At 41.2% G+C, this 22,452-nt stretch overlaps 1 protein-coding gene and 1 long non-coding RNA gene across 3 annotated transcripts in view; both read left to right on the forward strand.

The window, feature by feature from the left end:
* Positions 1-22,452, forward strand: part of myom2a (myomesin 2a) — a 39,859-nt gene that overhangs the window by 8,166 nt on the left and 9,241 nt on the right. For both annotated transcript variants that reach the window (XM_080759709.1, XM_080759710.1), the window contains 16 exons: positions 1,735-1,823; positions 2,019-2,060; positions 3,138-3,302; positions 4,085-4,246; positions 5,909-6,050; positions 6,927-7,135; positions 11,170-11,344; positions 13,734-13,855; positions 15,114-15,301; positions 16,341-16,467; positions 17,525-17,703; positions 18,529-18,643; positions 19,135-19,294; positions 19,878-19,984; positions 20,539-20,583; positions 22,099-22,235. In XM_080759709.1, the coding sequence (XP_080615835.1) occupies positions 1,735-1,823; positions 2,019-2,060; positions 3,138-3,302; positions 4,085-4,246; positions 5,909-6,050; positions 6,927-7,135; positions 11,170-11,344; positions 13,734-13,855; positions 15,114-15,301; positions 16,341-16,467; positions 17,525-17,703; positions 18,529-18,643; positions 19,135-19,294; positions 19,878-19,984; positions 20,539-20,583; positions 22,099-22,235 (2,164 nt within the window). The remainder of the gene's footprint in view (positions 1-1,734; positions 1,824-2,018; positions 2,061-3,137; positions 3,303-4,084; positions 4,247-5,908; positions 6,051-6,926; positions 7,136-11,169; positions 11,345-13,733; positions 13,856-15,113; positions 15,302-16,340; positions 16,468-17,524; positions 17,704-18,528; positions 18,644-19,134; positions 19,295-19,877; positions 19,985-20,538; positions 20,584-22,098; positions 22,236-22,452) is intronic.
* On the forward strand, positions 7,211-11,175 carry LOC308312921. The gene is made up of 4 exons (XR_013963825.1): positions 7,211-7,266; positions 8,224-8,480; positions 9,567-11,042; positions 11,079-11,175. It is a non-coding gene; the product is annotated as an uncharacterized lncRNA (long non-coding RNA).

Raw genomic sequence — 22,452 nt, forward strand, 5'->3', positions numbered from 1 at the left:
TTGGGAGAGAGAACCCATTCAGTTTAATGTAGAGTGTCCCAATAAAACATTTGTTTCGGCACTGTTCTGTTCTGTTTCGGCACTTCCAATTTAGCTTGTTTATTCTGTAGCCTTTATGAGTTCCTTCTTGTGTTTGGATGAAATTGGTATCCTCACTATCCTGATATCTTGAAAATGTGTTTCTGTTTACTGAAGATATTGAGAGACAGGGAGACCCCTGTTACTGACACTATAGCAATTATTATTACTTTTGCGATTACACTTATAAAAAGATATATACTGTATATCACTTACACCCGCTTTGAGTTTAGGTAGAGCAATGGATTTGCTTAACGTTGGAATTACGTTTTTTTTACGAAATAGTTTAATGCGATTATGGTCAGGGTAAGGATCTCGGAGAGGTGTTGGCAGCTGAGACTGCATGACCTTAAACCAGCAGAGTTCAGGGGACACAAACATTGTTGTAATCACATGTTGATTATGTCATATTGGAACATAAATTCCTCTTCCCTTGTAGTATGTCATAGAAAATATTATCAGAGAGAGCCACCCAGCCAGAGAGGGAAAGCGGTGTGAGTGAGAGAGGTTGTATCCCCTATTTAGACCCCGGTTCCAAAGACAGCCCAGCATGCTGGCTCCTCTCTTCGTCTTCGAGACACCTCAGCTGTTCATGCCGAAATGCTGACCTTTGCGTCATTCGAGCCGTGGATTCCTCCCCCCTGCTCTCCCGGCCTCTCTCTTCCTTCCTCTCGCTTGCTCTCTCCTTTTCGCTGTATCTTTCTCTTTCTGTCTCTCTCCTACTCTCTCTCTCTCTCTCTCTCTCAACCACATTGAATCTGTCCTATATTATAACAGTAGGCTATGTTACAGGATCAATATGGAAACCTCACTATTCTTTTCAAAAGCCTATCCTCCTACAAATTGAAGTTGTTTCCATTTGCCAATGGAAATACAACTAGAGTCCATTTGGAAAAAAGATTAGCCCAGATAGCAGGTACAGTTTATTCTATCCCAGCCGAGGAAATGCATTGCCTTTAAAATAGTTCCTTCCAGAGGGGAGGAGGTCACATTTCTCCTTTCTATTCTCACCCAAGAGGCTCCTCTTGCATCCTGGTCATTAATAGTGCACTACGCCTCGGTATGGCCTCCCTCACCTGCTTTCCTACGGCACCAGATCAAGGCTCAGCCCAGTCAGTGCCTTGTGTCATGAAACACATTTGTTCTCTCAGGAGGGTGTGGCCAGCCTTGCAAAGGTGGAGGCAAGGACATTGTTCACACCATGAGAACACATGACATGAGAACACATGGCTGAGGCCAGAGGTCATACGCAACACACACAATGGCTTCTATTTTGAGTGCATGCTTCCACCGCTCAAGTTTAATTCCAACTAGATAAAGGTCTCCACCAGGCCAGGTCAGGTTGTGGCCACCTGGTGGCGCTATAATAGGCCAATGTTTCTTCTTACGCCTTGGATGGCAATTGAGGTGAGATGATTTGAGGCATTTTGTACCAAAAGTGTGTTTTGTAAAAAATTTGGTCAGAATCTGGAGGAGTAATATTTAAATAAAATTGGTTTTACAAAAGCCTGGGACAACTGGTTCCCCAGGCAGGTTCTCTCACCGCCCCCCAACTTGTATGATTAGAATTTTTGAAGAATAGGGCATCATTGATTGCGTACATAATATCCACATAGTTTCTGTCACTGAAAAAGCGACACATTGGCCTTGTTTCAGGTGTGTGGTGAGCGATACTGCTGATTACAGGGCGGTGGCAACCAACCAGCATGGCACGACGACCTGCACAGCTACAGTTACTGTCAAGAGTAAGGCTCTCAAACTTTCTCTCTCTTCATTACAGCTCATATACCACCTCTCTTAGTTCCTGCAACCCCACTTGACCTCAATTTCTTTTACACTTTTCCCTTCTCTTGAATTCCCCTTTCTTTAACTTTGTATGGAAATGACACACAACATTATTGAAAAATATCGCCATATTATTCATCTTTATTTCTTTCTAGGAGCAGCAGGGAGTGCAGTGTCCTGCCAACTCACTGGACTGGGTGAGTGGGATCTTATTCAGTTTAGTGTTGGAAGTGTTGGAACCCGGCCCGGACAACACAACTACTTCCACTTGAGATCACTGGCTGCAAATAACATTGTAGTAGGTGTAAGACTGATAACTAGTGGAAACTATTGTAAGGGGGTGGCGGTGGTGGTCCAGTCTTGAGCCAATGGAAACTAGGGGAAGCTCTATCTGTTCGGGGAAACAAAACGTCTCCGCACCCCTACATGAAAATATAAGACCTTGTTTACAAGCCATGCTGACGTTTTATCTTTTACATGCGGGAAGTTATCCTTTCCATAAGCTATACAAATTGGTCTTCAAAGGACAAGAAGGCGGCCGCACACACTATACTTTGTTTCGGAAGCAGAGTAAAAAAGAAACCAGGTAATTGCCTTCTCCAGGATATGAAGGTACCCTGAATACGACCTGCCGAAACGTTGGTTTCTTTTTGGCACTTTAGCTACCAATGTTTGCGGCCACGTTCTTGTCTCTTGAAGACTACTATTTAGATTATTCTGCCGGCACAAGGACTGTGCGTAGCATCAGAAGGACTTGCTTCTGAAGACACAAACAATGAATCGCTGAACATGTTCTGTTTTCTATGGCATACTGTATGAATCATCAGGTTAACCACTTAAACCCTGTATATACTTCATTACCATGGTCCCCCAAGCGTCTGTACTTGGCCCCCATCAAATAGATGATCTACAAACAATACTTTGCAACCCATGAGATTTTCGCCAAATGTTGCCTACAATTTAAAATGTAGGCATTTAGCAGATGCTCGATCGATTTGCATGAAGCAAGGAAAACACGAGGCAATACATCAAATGCATAGAAATAGTGTTCTAGGATCATAAGTAAACCAAGAACCTATCATCAGTCTAACTCTAAAACAGTATAACCTGGCATTACTGTATCTTCATAACATGCTATCTAAATGACATTTTAGCCTTTGCATAAGCCTGCAGGGCAAGTGGCCAAGCCTATTATGCCCATTCTGACATGTCCAGAATAGGGACTGTATGGGTTCATTCATGAGGATAACAACCTGCTATTCTCTCTTTCCCAGTGCCACATCTGTCCGGGATCCACCCCAGTAAGTTGGAAGTCAGCCTGCTGGAGTGTTTCGGGGTAACCTTCGCCGTAGAGGGAGGAGCCATTAGTCTGGTTTGCACCATGGTTGTGGTGCCCGACTTGCCCAACTTGCCACCACTGGCCCAGTGGTACAGAGATGGTAAGGACATGGAACACAGACAATGCCCACCATATGATACCATTAACTATGAGTCTGTCTGTCTGTCTGTCTGTCTGTCTGTCTGTCTGTCTGTCTGTCTGTCTGGGAATAGAAGCCACACAGTCATAAGTTAACCACTTTGATAAAAATGACACTATTCCATTTATTAAACTACAACGTTCTGATAAGCAACACTTTAAACCTAATGGACCCTTTTTCTGGTTAAACACAGCCGAATGTAACAACATTGTGGGTGTGTTTGATTTTGTTACTGTGTACAAGCATGTACTATACTCCTGTACAGTTAATTTGAGGCTGGTAGACAGAAACGCCTATGTGAAAAAACCCTATAATTAGTGTCATTACCGTAACTTGCATTTACCTGTCAAAGTGGTAGCTCTATGTTAAAAGTGTCCATTAATGGACCCTTCTGGAGTACTTGGCATAATTCTGCTGCAAAGTCATTCCACTCTAAGTTTGAACAAATTTACCCAAATTTTACACACGGACTAAAAAAATCAGTTAAAGTGTGTTAAACCAGTTAAGCACTAATTTATAAATGTTTTAAAAATAGCAAAAATATCACACTTGCAAGCTCACAATGCAATGTAAGATTGCATTGGGCAATGTAGTATGGTTATTATTTTCTGAAATTCTTTTGAACATTTCCGTCTATAATCACATCAGACACCAGGTCGAAAGTGATTTAAACGTAGTTCTTTTGTTTTCAAAGTGTGTAGTATATTTGTGTTTGTAACTGTCTCCATGTCATCTGCTGCCAGATAAGCTGCTACAGCCAGGTAAACTGGTGGCGATGTCAGTGGGTGGAGGTGTGGCCTCCCTCACCCTGAGCGACCTGGCTAAGGACGACGAGGGCCTGTACACCCTCCGCATTTTCACCAAGGACGGAACCACAGAGCACAGCGCCTACATGTTTGTTTCAGGTACTACTGCTGTTTTCAATGTATTTTGTTCTTTTCATGTCCAATTAGACCGTGTATGACAGCAATTTACAGATCTCGCCTTTCCCTATTAAAGAAATATGGGAAATGTTGAATCCATGTCCCCAACTGGTCGATTTACAGTACATTTACAGCAGTTATCCCTTCACTAAGGCCCAAACACTCTGCGATGGCAAGCTGTCCTCAGTCACCTCAGTCATCTCATTGAGATGCATGTTAAATGACGGGATAATGACACGCAAAGCGTGTTCAACCACGAAGATTTATGTACTACATTTGTGCACAGTATGAGCACAGGGTGATATGTCTATACAAGTATAGCGTTGCTGTCGGGAGGAAACCACCTAACTCCATTTTTGAGCTTTTGGATATTTTTTCTCACAAATCAGTGCTTTTGAACACTGAATATTGAACCAATGGAAAGTAGTAAAGAACACTTAAGACAAAACCTCTTAACTCCATTGGACCTTCAAAATGTCTGCTAGCAACTAACTCCACCACCTCTCCCCCTCTCATGCTAGTAATTGACATTATATAAAGTCCCACCACCAACTTTGATGAGGCAGTATTGCTTTGTTTTCTTAATTTCCTGAAAAATGTATATTTTTAATTTCCTGAAAAATGATCATTTTGGAGTTAGGTGGTTTCGTCCTGACAGCAGACACACCTTAGAATAGATGTAGACCTATTTGACAGTGCATAAACATAACGAGCACCAGCTGGAAACGCACACACACACACACACACACACACACACACACACACACACACACACACACACACACACACACACATTTAATAGTCTCATTTCTGTCTCATTTCTCTCCAAAAGCCCTTGAATATGATAGAATATGGATTACTGTCATTATGATAATCTCACACTTCACATCGCACACACAATACCTGTAACTTTCATTAGCGCTCTCAAAAAAAGAAGGCCCGCCAGTTGAATACCCCTGTTCTACGCCAAATCTTTTCCACCTCAGAATAAGGCCAGTAGGGTTCATTTGTTGATCCTTTTTCAGAATCAAAGCAACTGGTTTGACTCTAAAGAGTTGGCACCTTATCATTAAAGGATTAAAGGAGTGAATAGTATGTTCCAGTATTTTCTTTCGGTTCAGTCATTCAGAAGTGGGCCCAACTCTTTTTATGGTTTGAGTTTGAGGTGGATGCACAGAGAATGGCGTAACCTACACATAAAGGTGAAAAGATAACCTCTTACTTTTACTGAGAGAAAAAAACACATACTGTAAAGTTCGTCGTAATTATGAGAGCGTGCAAAGATGTCTTGGCCGTGGTATGACAGGTTAATCGTTGAGTTGATTGCCCATGAACCAAGTCGACTTTGACACCCCACTGAACCTGAAGATGTGTCTGAGCATGAATGATTACCTCACATGTAAAATGTCATGACTGTAGGGCAGTTAGATTCCCATCACATCCCCAAATGGAAATCTGAGGATAACCTTTTTTTGGCATTTGTTACCTTTTTTCCCTGCCTAGCCTGTTTCTTTACTACAGTACCGTAAGTTTATGTTAACGTTTTGCTTTGACCTAGTCTGCTCTGTCTGTTTGTCTGTCTATCTTTCTGACTGTTACCTTCTCTCCTTTCCTTCCCTACGTCCTTGTTTGCTCACCTCCTAGACGCTGCTCCCCCTGCGGCCGGTGCACCTGGTGCACCAATAAGCGCCAAGGCTTATGACGTCAACAAGGACTATGTCCTGGTTGCCTGGAAACCCCCCAACACCACCAATGAGGCGGCCATCACTGGATACTTTGTAGACAGGTCAGTTGTACTTGAGCAGTGGTGGAAAGTAACTGAGTACAGTACATAAACTCAAGTACTGTACAATTCTGAGGTACTTTTACTTTCCTTGAGTATCTCCATTTTTCCAGTACTTTGTATGTCTTCTATACTGAAACACATCCCAGAGGCGAATATTGTACTTTTTACACTACAATGCTGGAACGTTGGTTGTGTGAGGGATAAAAGGTATATACTCTCTCTCTTTTCTGTGTGGGAGCCGTTTTTGTTTTATTTAGATCAGTGGTTCTCAAACATTGTATTTGGCTGCGGAGTGGGCCCCCAAATAATTAACAAAACATTCAAAACAATATTGATAATATAGGCCTATAATTAAGTAAAAAAGTGACCTTGAAAAATGTGTTTTCTTTGCGATACGTTAGTTCCATTGATCACAGCTAGGACATAATCGATTGATTGATCATTAAAATAAACATACTCTGAAAATGCAGGCAGCCCACCCATCTGGCCAAATGGCTGCCATGTTTATTTAGGACGGGAACCCTTTGGGGGGTTTTACCCTTCAAGACGGAAACCCCTTTTGGGGTTCTTGTTGGTATGTACAGTATATAGCAGCATAACATTATTGTCATTTTGGAATACATTTTTGAAGTTTTTCAGAAAACATTTATTTAGGCGTTTTTAGAATCGACCCCAGTCCTAAATGGAATAAAATAAAGTGAATAAAAAGGGTGGGGGGAAAGCAACGTGATGACATTCAGAATATCAGAACATTGCTTCAAGGTGAGGATATGAGATCAGTGTGCTGTGCAATCACTCACCCAAACTCCATCATTGTGTTGCCTATGAGGGATGATGACGATGCCATTAGGCTGATGATGTCACCTTCTGTCACAGGCGTGAGGCTGGCAGCGATAAATGGGTCCAGTGCAACGACTCCCCTGTGAAGGTGTGTAAATACCCAGCACATGGCCTGAGCGAGGGCAGCAGCTATCACTTCCGCGTCAGGGCCGTCAACAGCTCCGGCATCGGCAGGCCCTCCCGTAAGTCGGACAAAGTGACCGCCCTGGATCCCGCCGAGAGCGCGAGGCTGGAAGGTACAGAAGGTAATTGGAAACGTGCCAGTCACAGCCGAAACCGTGTGTGTCCCGTTATTAATCTGTTGTTGTTCTGTCCGTGACAGTGATTAAGATTGACGGAAAGTACGACATAGTGATCAAGGACGATGACCTGGAAGGTAGTATATGTGACTGGGTTGAACCCCTTCAGAGGATGGATCACCCGTGTTCTTTATAGACTGGCTCAATGCTCTGGATAACAGTCCTACGTTGAGCACTAATATCACGTTTTTCCTCCCCTGCCTCATGAGCACCAGCTACTGTAAATAACATTTGCATTTACATTTTAGAATGTAACTAAAAAGAGTTGCATTACATTGTAAATGTAGAATGTATTCAACGTCATTTCATCAATGTCATTTCATCCACGTCATTTCATCCACGTCATTTCATCCACGTCATTTCATCCACGTCATTTCATCATCACCATTGCCATCACAGCTGGCTAGCTGTCGGCATTCATCATTCACATATATAAATGTTGCAGAATTTGTAAGGGTGAAATACCCCTTACAATGTTCAATATGTTTAAAATAGGAATGGGATTAAAATGAGATTAAAGGAACACGAGCATGACGACAATCGCATCAATATAAAACCCTATCGTCTGCAAATTACCTTGCAATGCATAATACAGACAATGTATTGCTGTACAATCGTAAATTGCCTACAGAATCAAAGCAATTAATTCTGTTTGCTGACATAAATACAACTCTTGCGTAACAGAGGACAGTCAACAAGACAAAAACATTACAACTAAGGCATTCTCTTTAATGTAATCAATTTAATCCTCTACATATTTAAGCCTAACCATTTCCCCCATTCTAACTTTTGTGATGCCATTTCTTAATCTCATGCTAACTCACTTTAATGCTATACACTTTAAAGCTGAATTCACTCAAACAGTTTTGCTTTCTGAAAGCTGTACTAGCTTTCCCCGTAACCCTCAATTTAACACTTTCTGCAAGGCAAAAACTAAACTCATCATCTCACTTGCCATATTTCAACATATCTAGTTCCTGATACAAATTATGTAGTTCTTATGTATGCCTCAACACCATTCACTCTCAATATAGGTTATTTAAAAATTCCCGGGGAGCCTACAGAAGTGCATGCTTCTGAGATTACCAAATCATACGTTGCGCTGAGTTGGACGCCTCCCAAACCTCGCGGGAGGGCTCCACTTTGGTACGTCGTTGAGAAGATGTGCCTCTCACCCGTCCCCCAAACCAAGCCAGTGAAGCCACCGGCACAGGCACAAAGTCCCAGGATGTCGCGACTGCGTCCACAAGCCGCTGGGGCGGCTCCAGTGGAAGCTCCGGTGGCCACTCCGGTTAGACTGTGCTTCAACATTTCAATGCACACACATTCAAGTGGCAAATAAAATCTCTTGAATCTTTTCAATAATTCCTAGCAGTGTAGCACACTGTTGCGTCCGGGTGGCGCAGGGGCAAAGTACCTGCCCACCACCATGGAGACTGAGGTTAGATTCCTCCATGGTGCCACCAGGCTTGGCCGGGCACAAAGGCCGTGGCCATCTTGCCATTAACTTAATGGCAGTAGCCTCAATTTAGCAATTGACAGCCCATAAATCCAAACAGAAAAGTCCTATATCTGATTGTGTTAAACAACCTTAAACTCACCAACATTGCAGCTATACAAAAAGCTTGACTTATCCTCTTTCTATCTGCAAAGTATTTTGTTTCATAAAATTCCAATGTAGACATGTTATAAACTACTTTCTGTCAATACAGGGTGGAAATTATTTTAGTTTATCTTTTGATATCACATTGGACGAACCAGATGCATACTTTAAGTGTTATACACAAGTGCAAGGCTGGCCACTCCCATATTTATTGGAGGAGACATGCAGTCATCTACACCTTTCCCTAGATAGACCAACAAGTAGGGATTGTCAGCTAGTGACTGTAAAAACTAAACGTAACGAAAATTAAAGCAGTTGATAAAAAAAGACACGTACACTACTATGTATTGGGCAATAGTTATCACAACACAAAATCCTCAGAGTGGGTCAATTTTCCGCAATTAAATTGACACTGAGGATTTTGGTAATATGTAATATTAGACAGAATGTTAGACAACACATGCATTTTGTTGGGGCTCATTTCACTTATAGTGAAATGGATTTTCATTCCAAATCCAAACTTTCAGAAGGTAACCTCTTGACAGCGTTCATGCAGTAGTCTACCCTTAATAATTTCTAAGTGAGAATGAATGAACGCCAATCTTTAACCTTTTGAATCAGGATTAAAATGAAATGAACCCCACCCCAACTCCTACAAACATATTATATGCGCGTTGTGTTTTAGATTGTAATTACATTTTGTGTTTCATGCTTCAGTAAATTGATGAAGTTGTTATGCAGTATAGATGGCTCTATCTTGTCGACTCTCCCAAGGACTTGGGGTTCAGTGGATCCTGGGAGAAGATCAACACGGCAGTCAAACTGCAATCCCCTCGCTATCCTGTTTTTGATATGCAAGATGGGATAAAGTACCAGTTCCGCGTGTATTCAGTCAACATGTATGGCTCCAGCGGGCCCTCTGTGGCTACGGAGCCCATACAAAAGGTTGATAAGGATGGTAAGGGTGGGCTTTAATATGTACTTTCAATAGATAAATACCGTAAATATATAAATAAATTATATATACATAGCCGTCATGTACAGTATTACATGTCTATTAAGTATTAAAACTGTAATAAGCTATAATGCAAATTATAATCTCCACATATAAGCGAGTATGAGCGAATCAAATTGTCCTTTTGGTAAAGATAAATGATGTGAATGTATGTTTCAGGGAGTGAGCAGCCTACTGGTACTGTATGTTGATTTAAATGTTTCTCACATCATCACAACACTGTAGTTTTTGCAACATCACTGTCACTGAGTAATGTCACAACCTATGGTCACAACGTCACTGTCTGAGTAATGTCACAACCTATGGTCACAACGTCACTGTCTGAGTAATGTCACAACCTATGGTGATGGTCACAGCGTCACTGTCTGAGAAATGTCACAACGTCAAAACGGTGCACGCACCATTCAACATACTCTTCTGTTCAGGACACTAACCATGACTAATGGTCACTACAAGCAGACCTCAGTCCAATGGCACTGCAAATAAATCTAAAGTAAATGTAAATGAATGATCTTCAACATAAACAAATGGTTTTGCCGCATCGGGCGATAGCGGCTTTGCAAATTATACTGACACCAACGATGTGTCGGTGTATTGTTTGCGTCCATCAGGTGCCCTTACTGTACTGTAGCTTTTTTTTCTCTCTTTTTATCAAACATGAACTATTTGCAAAACTGGAGACTGGAGTCTGGTTAGAGGTTTGCCAAAAGTTTTCTCCACATTCAATCTAACTTCATGAAGTTCATCCCTTTTCACTCATCCTATCACAATCAGACATTACTGCACATGTCACCACAAAACTGCAGGATAACAGGTTATCTCTTATCAAAGGTGTGGTATGTATTCAGTATGTCTTGAGCCAAATGTATGCACTGTATGTTCACTTGCTTACAGAATGATGATCACCTACCACGTGTATCTTGTTGAATTCTCAGGTCTATCAAATGTATTTGATTATTAATCATGCACTGGTTTCATTATGGTCTCTTATAATCATAGCTTTTTGCATAAACAGTGACATATTATAAATGTGCACTTTTATTTTATGAAATATTTATTTACCGGTAAGCTTCCTGCATGCATGTACACGGTGAGTATCACTTTAAAGGAGACACCAATCATAATCAATCTGTTTATTGACCGGTATTTTCCACGTACACAGAATTTGACTTGCTATGTGTGAGCAGTGTGTAAAGTATATGTATATGCTGTCGTATCATCTGTTAAAAAGAGCAGTTGGAAATCATGGCAATGATATATGGGTTATACAGTATATTATGTATTTACATGTATGTATAATTGTATATTGTACATAATGTCAAATACAGTGCACTAATTGTTTATTTTACTCTTGGTACATAGGTGTCCCCTCTGCTCCCGGTCAGGTGCTTGCGTCCAGGAACACCAAATCATCTGTGTTTGTACAATGGGAAGCACCCAAACACCCAAACAACCTCATGGGCTACTACATTGACTCCCGTGTTGCAGGTGCCAAGGAGTGGACCCCATGCATTCACAAGCCCTACAAGCTCAACAGGTGAGCATATATATGTAGATCTGTGTGGGATGCCCTGACAGATACTGGACAACTCACCACGGTGCGTGTCCGTTTTTCCTCCCGGAATTTTCCCCAGTGAGGGGGACAACTTCGTAATATGCTATTGGCTGTTTGTATTCTTTTTGGAAAAATATAAAAAGATACTCCTGTTGAAAGGCTATATTATTTTACTTGTACTAAATAATACTAAATTCTTTATAGGGTCAATATGTAAGGTTTTGCCCACTCAAATGGTACCTCGTCAGATAATCCCCACATAGCCTACAACAACATAGCCTACAACAACTACAGATTTCACTGTAGTAGCTTTTCATAAATTATATTTATACTGCTGTCATGAACGTTTATAGTTAGAGAAATTCAAAGTCCAGCCGTCTGCCGTCCAGCCTCTCCCACCCCTCACTGGGGAAAATTCCGGGAGGAAAACGGAAAAGGGGTGAGTTGTCTTGTTACCCCCTGACACCATCCCTTTAAAAAAAAAAAAAGAAAGGCGGAGGTAAACTCACTTTTCCCATAGAAAGGTGATGGCATTCACTGCCGACATTTTTGTTTCTGCTTTGTAGTTTGTAGTACATGTTTGTAGTACATGTAGTGTTTTATATTTGTTGATGACAATGATAATCTTTTATTCTATATGCTGATGAATTGAATACAGAGGACCACAATAGATTGTATTCAATCAGTCAATCTTCTATAGATCTACATTCTACAGTATGTATTGAACAGCTTGTCCAAAAACACATGTACCGGTATGTGGAATATAACTATTCTATTTATAGTGACTCATAGGAATAGACTATGTGACAACCAGGTATAGTCTGGTCACCACCGGAGAGACGGGTGACAGCCGAAATGTAGACGGCACCCGGGTGAGCAGTATGGATTAGCGGCGCCCCAGCCTGTGTCCTCCGTGAGGAGGAAGCCCAAAAAACCCTCAGTGAGACCTTTAGGAGGCTCATTATAATTCACCACTCCTAAATGAAGTGACTGGTGCTGGGAGTCTGGTGCAATGCACTGGTCCTGGGCCTGGTGAGAGCAGGAGTGGACCTGGTGAGACGTAGGAGGGGCCCGGACAGGAGTCAACCCACAGAGCCTAGTTTCACAGTATTACTATACGTAATGTTCTATGGTCTATGGTAGACTATACAATAAATACTTCCTAACTCACAAAAAACCGAGAGGCAGTTTTTGTTGCAAAAGTCCAGTTTAAAACTGACCAAGATGCAGATCAACAATAGAGGTAAAACAAAGTATACAAAATACATGTATTCATTCTCATGTTGGCATGGGGGCTCCTGGCTCTTATTTCTTTACATTTCTATTATATGAAATTAATACATAGTATATTAGAATGTGTGTCACCACATCTATGTGGGTGCTGGGTGGGCATTCTGACCTTGAGCCTTGCCCACACTTAGCCTGGATCCAGCCCAAAGACCCCGCCCACTCTCTTAGTGGACTGCAAAGCTTCAAGAAAGCTACAGTCTGATAATCAGGCTAGCCCACACTATTATTGGTTGATTGAAGTGTGGGTTGTCAAAGGCTCTACTGTTGTCAAGGCTCTACTGTATTCCTATGCAGGCTTATGCCTTATGCCTAAACAGTGTTTAGGCATAAGGCAAATTTTAGGCAAATCAATTTGTGTAGAGTGAAATAAGAGCGAACACTTTACAGGTCCGTTTTAACTAAGTGGTATTGAATTTGCAGCTCAACAAAATCCATTTAGCCCTTCAATAAACCCTACCTCAAAAGCGATTGTCCAATGCCAATCCAAATAGTTTAGCAACCGTTGTTAATTATGCTGGTCAAGCTTTCGTCAACTTATAGCTGTCAGTGTTATTTTGCATGGCTGCGTTGTTGAACACATACAGTATACAGCTTAGCGTCGGGAAAGTTACACGACTGAGCCACCTAGGTGATGGCAATAATAATCACTAATCACCAGTCTTATTGTGCATTACATGAAAACTGTCAGACGGTTGTTAAAGTTGATTGAGTTGGATACCATTTCTCCCTCTAACATTTCTAGTTTATTGAAATAATGTCAAGCACATTTGTCCAGTGCATAGCCTACTGCAGGCCTGGTTAACTACATTTAGAAGACATTTTGAAGCTCTTACTACTGAAATGATCGATTATTTATATGAAGAAATCCCGTCATGTAACATGTGTCTCAATGGGTGAGAAGGAAGTCTTGCCAAGTCTCCTCTCTTAGTAACCATTGCTAACGTGTCTATTGGACAAAGACGGGTTGGAGAGGGACTTATCGAAGGGCTAATTCATCCTAGTGTAAATTCCTAGTGTAAAATAGTTTTTTTTTTATTACGATAAGTGATCATAACGATTATCGTCCCATCCCTACTGTCAGGTTTGTTGTTCACGGCCTGGTTCCAGGAGAGACCTACACGTTCCGTGTTCAGGCAGTGAATGTGCACGGTCTCAGTGAGGAGTCGGAGGAGTCTTCTCCTATCGCTGTGGAGCCTGCCCTTGGTGAGTAAAGCCTGAGTCATACTTTGTCGCACAACGGTGTCGCGCTTATAAAATAGCATACCGACGCGTATATCGTTGTCTTATCTCAATATTTTAACTTTTTTTATTTTATTTTTTCATTTATTTTAATTAACGCACTTCTTGATCATACTACCGCGTCACACAAAAGCGTCGAAAGTAGCAGATCTGCAAGCTCGATTTGAGCTTGTAGAGCTTCTACTTTTTCTATTTTAGAATTTTAATCCTGAAAAGTAAAGGTTTTGGACATATGAGGTTTCAAACCAACAGAGATGATATTATCTTATTACATTAAGAATAATATGTTTGTAAATATACAAAAACTAATAAAGCGTAGCACAGGCTAGCAGTGGCTCAGGAGGTATAGTGGCCGCTTGGGAAACTGAAGGTTCCCACTTCCCAGTTCGATCCCCAACCCGGTGTAAAGTGCTTTGGATTAAAGGCGTTACTTGCACTATTTACCTAAAGTGTGTTGAAACCCATTTAGACCTGAAACATAAACTGTTTGCTGGGAAAATGTCCTAATCTTGATTGAAATATGCTATACGTATATAGCAACAACTAAAATGACACAACCCCGACTTGAAAGGTATAACAACGTATATGTGTAACAGGTCCAAATGGTTTAAAATAATTATATAGTATTTGCCCACTATCAAAATGAAAGTTTTTTTTTCAGTTTTCCATTCATTCATCACTGTGTGGATCATTTCATTTGTTGTGTTTAGGGAAGGGTGTGGAGTACGGTATGTACTTTCATGATGTTCTCTCACTGTACTTATCCACTGTTGTCACTTCCTCCACTTATCACTGTATTCATATTGTATTTATCAATCACAGTACCGTCTATGCCACTGTATTGCTTTATTCAACACGGAAATACTCCACCTGCATGAGTTTGAGTCTGGACCACAAAAATATACTTAAAATTGAAATGAGACAGTCTTTCATTTGGAGTGTCAAAATGTAATGTAAATGTAATGTGACGGTAAAGGGCAACATCACAGATCAACATCCCCAATTCTGTGTGTCAAAAGCTTGTTCTCTCTGTGCTGGCAAACCTCGGCCAGAATACATGATACACCGTTTTAGATTTACCTTTTTTATGTTTAACGATTAATATTAAAAAAAATGTGACGTTGCCCTTTAATTTCCTGATAAGTAGCTTTGGATAATGATACAGCTAAAAGCCTTCAGTATGCATTACATGTCAACTAAAATAACAACAAACCCCCAACAGCAACCCCCAGTGCCCCCTTCGGCATCACCGTGCTCAGCTGTGACGGCTCATCCATGACCATTGCCTGGAAGACCCCTAAGCACTGCGGCGGTTCAAAGGTCAACGCCTACTACGTGGACAAGCGTAATGCCGACACTCTGGCCTGGAAGGAAGTTAATTTATCTGCCCTCAAAGAGAGGACAGTCACTGTAAGTGGTCTGAGAGTGGGATTGTACTAAGCATGAACTGTTGTTTTTCTATCATTGATGCTCCTAATAGAAAAAAAAGGATGAAGATGAGAGGTTTCTGCCCGACAGCAACGAAATGCCTAAATCCTAATAGTTATTTTTAAATAAAATCATGACATGGATGCTTTTGTTGGTCTAAATGGGCTAAAAGGCAATAATATATCAATTATGGTATCAGGAATAATAAGTTATATTTTATATTGTTACAAATTACTTGCTTCACCAGCTTATCGCAAGGTGTAGATCAATGTGTAGCTTGTGACAACCTACTGTACTATGGCACTATCGGCTCGGAGTGCTTAGCTCTTGATTGTAATGCAGTAATGCTGTTACTTGGATCAGTAATATGTAATAATAATATTATTGGTTTTACTAATATATTAATATTACAGTAATATATTGTAATTTATTGCTATGTAAAAACTATATTACTAAGTAATATATTACTGCCCAACAGGTTGTCAATAGCTTGAAGGTAATGAGGCTTGTGGCTAGAGTTCTGTTTCTCTAAATCATTTGGCAAAATGAACTAAAAGACACAGAGAGGGATCCCATCAGGCATGGATTTTCTGGACTGTCATGGAATTTAGAAAATTCAACTCCAGACATGGAAAGTCATGTCATATAAAATTTTCTTTGGTCATGGAATAATACGTTTTATGTAGTAAATCTGGTTTAGGCATATTTCACAACAGTAAGTGGTAAAATAGCTGATCCTGTTGTGGTACAGTATCCACACAAAAATAATAATAAAGAAAAGAAAACTCAACAGGCCATGTTGACACAAACAAAAACACAATTACCTATTGTGTACATTACTTACATAAGTTAGACTTATTTTGTTTGGGAATCTGGTCACTGAAACAAATCAGGGTATTTCACCTTGCATTTAGTGTGGGAACCCTGAAGGTGTTGTGGGAACCCTGAGGGTTCACTTTGTGTTTGTACGTCTTTGAAGATGATGTGACTTCACATGTCTCTTATTCCTTCTTCACTCCAGGTTGACGGTCTGACGGAGGGAACCTTCTATGAGTTCAAGGTTCAAGCTGGGAACCTTGCGGGTGTGGGAGTGCCCTCCAATCCCAGTACCCCTCTGAAGTGTGAGGCCTGGACACATGCAAAACCAGGTTGGAGACGCTTAATTGCATGTCACTCGCTGTATAATTGTCTCTTTAGGCTTTACCATTAAGTCCTATATCGTTGCTGTCGGGCAGAAACCTCTTATTTCCATACTTTTCGTGTTTTGTTTTTGAATGTTTTTTCAAATACTGTAGGTCTTCTACATGTATTCTAACTAATAAAATAACATTTTCGTCGCACTCAGCATGTCACCCTAGACATAATTTGGCTCTTGGGGAAAACTAATTGGGGGACCCTGCAACAGAGAATCATTCCATTTGGGCTGTGAGGCTGTCTGATTTAACATATACTTGCTTGGTTTCTCCCGATAAATGATGACATGCTTAATTAATATAACAAATTAGGCCAATCTCTAAGTCGAATCATGCAAATAAAAAATACATTGACTATTGACTAAGAGATTGGTAGTCGACTAAGGTCAGCCCTACAGTTTATAGACATCTAATACTTGTATGAAATGTCAAGATATTGCGTTGTGTGTGACTAGACGATGATAGTGTATGGAGTCATTGCAGACATACTGTACAGTATTGTACTGTACTGTACACACACAGCCGGACAGCCTCATTAAAATTGTTTCATAATTGTTTTGCGGTTCAACTAACAAATGAGGTGTCATTAAGGTTGTGGTATGCAAACCGCACGACAGCTTTGCTGTACAGTACTTTGCTGAGAAGCATTCGTTTTCAAGTCACTTATAGATTTGAGCTCTGTGGTGAACCTGCTCAGATGAAGTGTAATTATAATAATGGTGGACCTTCAACACAAGAGCTAAAGGTTGGTTAACCAATTTGGTAAACCAATGTGGTGAACCTGCTATGTCTAACCACAACTAATGTTGGACCTTCAAGATTGGTACTCCTCCCAAGTCAGACATCACAACAAACAATAATCATTATAAACCATTAAATGCATGGTCAAAATTATAAAATGTAATCAAAAAATACATGGTGAAACTCATGCAAGTCATCCTATGGTTTATAATTAATGTGAACTACTTTTGTACAGCATAGTCAGTCATGGGTGGTATGTTTTTACTCTTAGGTCCACCCTATGACCTGAGCTTCAGTGAAGTGAGAGGTCATTCTCTGGTCATCTTCTGGAAGGCTCCGATCTTCACTGGGGCCAGTGCCATCATTGGGTACCATGTGGAAATGGCCAAAAAGGGCTCTAAGGACTTTGTCACCCTGAATGCTGAGGCTGCTGTCCATCGTTACCTGCCGGTAAGATTCCCGCTATCATTCAAATGCATACAGCGTGTAATTATGCTGTAACATGTTGTGAGCTTGTACAGGTAGATCTGATGTTTTGAGGGGGGGAAAAAACTTTTTTTTATTGATTTTCAGTAGCAGTGGTATTGTCACAGCCCTGTCGCTAAAACAGTGAAAATCACAGGCCCACACATCAATGGCAGATTTGTGTGAGCAAAGTGTTTGTGTGATCTGAATTGAATCTCTTGCTCAGCCGGCATCAGATGCGAATTTTCCTCTGCAACGTTCTAAAAACCATTTCCTCCAATAGAGGGTATGCGCATGCATAACGTGAATGGCAAATCGAGTGGCAAAGTGAGTTTAACGTTGTTTAACATCATTTAATACAATCAGATATAGGACTTTTCTGTTTAAATGTATGGGCTGTCGAGGCCAGAAAGTAGTTTTTTGCCACTCCGTAGGCGTTTCTGCATAACTTCCGGCCCGGGTATGATGATGATGTTGTCTATCGTGAATCATTGTTCTGAACTGAGCTTTAACTCTCAGGTCTCCAGTGACAATGAGATGAAGATGTTATCGATGTTTGTCCTTTTGAGCGGTGCCTAACCGCTCCAATGACTGGCCGTGTGTGTATAGTATGTACGTATGTCTGTCTCTCTGTTTGGGGTACGACCCATTGACCCCTGCGGCTGATTGGGGTCGCATTCGGGTCACACACTGTTGAGCAGCCTAAAGGGCCATTCACACTGAGCAGTATAACTATAACTGCAGCCAGCCAGCAGTGTTGTTGAGCAGCCTGCACCGCTCAGTTCACACGGGTGTGATTTGTTTTTGCAGGTGACTGGTCTGGTGGAAGGTGAATCGTATGTGTTCAAAGTGCGTGCAGTCAATGCTGATGCTGTCGGAAGAGGTTCCCCGCCGTCTGAGGCTGTGTGTGCCAAAGCTATTGCAGGTAATTAAAGCTCTAGGATGATGTACACTAGTGGTTCCCAAACTGGGGGGCAGGAGCCCCAAGGGGGTAACCAAATGTTTTCTCACTCAACACTGTCAACAGTAAAAAAAACTATTTTGGGGGGGCCTGAAAAGTTTGGGAACCTTAGATATACACAAATGATGTATTGCGGGGGAAACATAACTTTTGTAAACGTGTTCTGCGATGCTTTAGGAATGGGCTGTGAATACATTTTGTTTTGGGGAAAAAAACGCAATATGAGAAATAATCATTTAAAGAAATCTGTTTACATTGAAGCGGATGGAGCCTGGAGGCAGACTTTTTCCGGTTAATTTCCGGTTTAATCGATCGCCTAGAAACCGCAAGGCATTCATACATTGCATACGAGCGCGATCTAACTGAATCAATAAAAACCCTTTTTTGACAACTATACTCGCCAATGGTAGTATATGTCAAAGTCAGCATCATGACATGTCTCTTCCAATTCCAAGGCTCCCAAGAGATCAACTGTGGTGTGGACGAGGAGACCGGAGACATCTTCCTGTCCTATGAGGCCTGTGAGATGGCTGATACCTCTAAGTTTATGTGGTCTAAGAACTATAAAGCAGTTGGTGACAGCGACAGGATCTCTGTTTCAACTAAAGGAAGAACGTAAGCGAACCTGTCCCCTCAAATTAAGCTACGGCTAACGCAAACATTAATCTGAAGTCTCAGTCAGAACTGCAGATTTACACTGTGTGTGACTGTGGAATAAAGAGACAAGATTTTTGCTGTTGGGTGAACACCTTGCATGTCCAAAAGTGTTCCCTTTCAGAAGATTTCCAGTTCCAGCGACGCATTGTGAGCTTGTGTATTTGGAAATTAAGTTGCCTGCATGCATTGTCTGTTAGTAAGTACATTTACTCAAGTACTGTACTTAACCCATTCTGACCGGGAACCCATTTTGGTGTTAGCATCATGTCATGCTTTAGCTATTGAAAAATAGCAGATCTACAAGCTCATAGCGCGCCACCGAGTGGCGCGCTACGAGCTTGTAGGTCTGCTATTTTTTGAAAAATCGAAGAACGACTGACATTTTTTAGAATCTGATCTCAGGTCAGAATGGGTTAATCAGACCAGTGTGTGTCCAGTGGAAACCTCGTATGAATCTGATCTCAGGTCAGAATGGGTTAAGTACCACTGTGTGTTGCTACAGTATACCCATTCTTATTCTTGCTGTATTTACTTTTATCAGCACCAAGCTGACCTTCACCAACCCAGATAAAGACGATCTGGGAAAATACTCTGCTGTTGTCACCGACACGGATGGTGTCTCTGCCAGCCACACTCTGACTGAAGATGGTAGGTGGGATTGATTAGAATATCCATGAAATCATCACCAAAAGGTGACACACCCCATGAAGCCTTGAACTGATGGACATCAGAGGCTCAGGAATGCGACAAACTACTGTAGTTTGACAACTAGTACTGCCCATAATGCAATATCGCCCCTGACCAAGCATATTGGCAGAGCAGTTAACATTTCCTTTCGGGACATCCGGGAGGTAGGACTTGGAAGTTATGGATTGCAGCTTTTAAGCTTTAATTTTTAAGAATAGGAATTTAATTTCTCTTTGAGACACAGTTAGAGAGTCATATTGAAACGACATTCACAGCAATGCGTAACAGGCTATGTTAACACACATAGCATAGACCTCACATACAGTGTAGGTGAAGGGACCGTACAACCCACATGACAAGTACAGTACAGAATTCAGTATAGTCAATTGTGATTCAAAAAGATGTATTGTCCATAACATTACTACATTACATAACATACTCATGTAAGAGTAATTGCATTGTAGCTGTGTTGGCTTTTAAGTGACCGCGTAATCTTTTTTTTTCCTATTCTACAGCCCTGAATACCATGCTGGAACTCAGCCATGCCATCAGGCATCCAAGTAAGTATCATGTTTAAGTTGGCAACTCTTTTTCTACATCAATTACTTTTTTAATTAGATTTGAAAACCAATATTCCATGACAGTATGTTCCTTTATGTTACTGTATCTACTAGCCGTTAGAAAGGAAAATTAATTAAATGATTGATTCACTTTTTATTTAAGTCTGAGTCAGACAGCTAGTATGTTCTACCCTAAGTTGTCTGGAAACAATGTCAACAGTCTTTGGTGTGTATTATCCAGTGATGATCCTAGTATTTGTAAAGAGGCTAACATTTGTGCATAAAAGAGTGGGTGACATTTGGGAGCGGGTTGTGAAATCAGACTGTATTCAACACCTCAGCATTTTCTTTCTTTTGAACCTTGGGATAATTATCCATGTATGAACTTGTCATGAAATCATGCTATTGTAACAGTGCGGTTGGCATGGTTAAAGGTCACCATAATCATGTAATGGCATGATTAAGGGTGACATATTCTCATAAAAATAACAATTATAATAATATGTTAATTGCAGATGTGACACATTTTCCCACCCTCATAGGGGTAAGAAAATCAAGGTCATGGTTAGAATTACATTCAGTAAATATGTTATACTTTATATGAATTAAAATTATGTTAAAGAACAATAGAGAACTAAATATTTTAATTGAGATTAGAAGCATGTGTAAAATCACGGGTGGCTGTACAGTTTAATGTGAAGGGAGTAGGACATGACACTAGTAGTAGCTTACTAAAGCCCGACACACACCGGCTGCGTCCCCCGCGCCGCGCGGCGCGCACAGCCGCCTCCATTATTTTCAATGAACCTAACGCACACCGGCTCCGTCCGCCGCGCGGCGCCGCGCCGCGCCACCCGGCGCGCCGATAGAACACAGTTCTATTTTCCAGGCGCCGCCGCGCCGCGCAGCAACGCGCCGCGCCGCACACGGTCGCAGACGGTGTGTGGTGGGCTTTACACTTCCAAGGGATTGAGTTGGCAAATCACCTCAGAGGGAGGGGTTTTGTATTTTTTTATTTTGAGAACAGAGGCTCCAAACAGCTTTAATGCAGAAGACCTATCGATTTACAATGTAGGCATTTAGCAGACACTCCAGGGTGACTTACTGTACAGTACAGAATCAGAGTAAATGGCATGAACCCTAGTCAACAAACAATAGGGTAAATATATGTACAGTGCAAAGAGAACAGGATATCAGGTAAACGTCACAGTATCATAATTGCTTCCTATTATTACTGGTAATATATGTACCGGTATGTTTAATAAATAGCCTGATGGTGGCTCGGTTTGAGTGTGTCAGTGACAGTGTTGAAGAAGGCTGTTTTAGACAAACCTATCCACTCTATTGGACAGCTACAACAAATTGTATATACTATATTAATTATATTATGAGTATAAGGTTGTATGTGTACCGGCCCGCTCTTGCTTTTGTATTTTTTTTATTTGGTGCAATCTATCACTTGTGGACGATTAGGTGTTACTTGAGTGTTAATCCATGTTTTTTGTTTTTGCCCAGTTGTTCCCCTGAAACTTGGTCTGAATTATGAGATCCTGGAGAAGGGCCATGTTCGTTTCTGGCTGCAGGCTTTGAAACTGACCCCCGCCGTGTCCTACAGGTTCATCTTCAACAACCAAGAGGTCACAAGTGGAGAGGTATAGTGCCACCTCTTCATTGTCATGGATTAAAGTTCTCTGTCACCATATAGTCATTTGAAAGCGTGTGCCGTGCCGGAAATAGCACAACGCGTCACGCTGTGCTTGTGGAGTATTTGAAGTGGGGCCTGACAATAGAATGCATTTTCAGACAAAGCAAAAGTTAAAGCCTCAGTCTGTGATTTCTTCTACTGGTAGGTTTAGAATCATAATACCT

The sequence above is a fragment of the Protomyctophum bolini genome, assembly GCF_963924005.1.
Source record: "Protomyctophum bolini genome assembly, chromosome: 3".
Lineage (NCBI taxonomy): Eukaryota > Metazoa > Chordata > Actinopteri > Myctophiformes > Myctophidae > Protomyctophum > Protomyctophum bolini.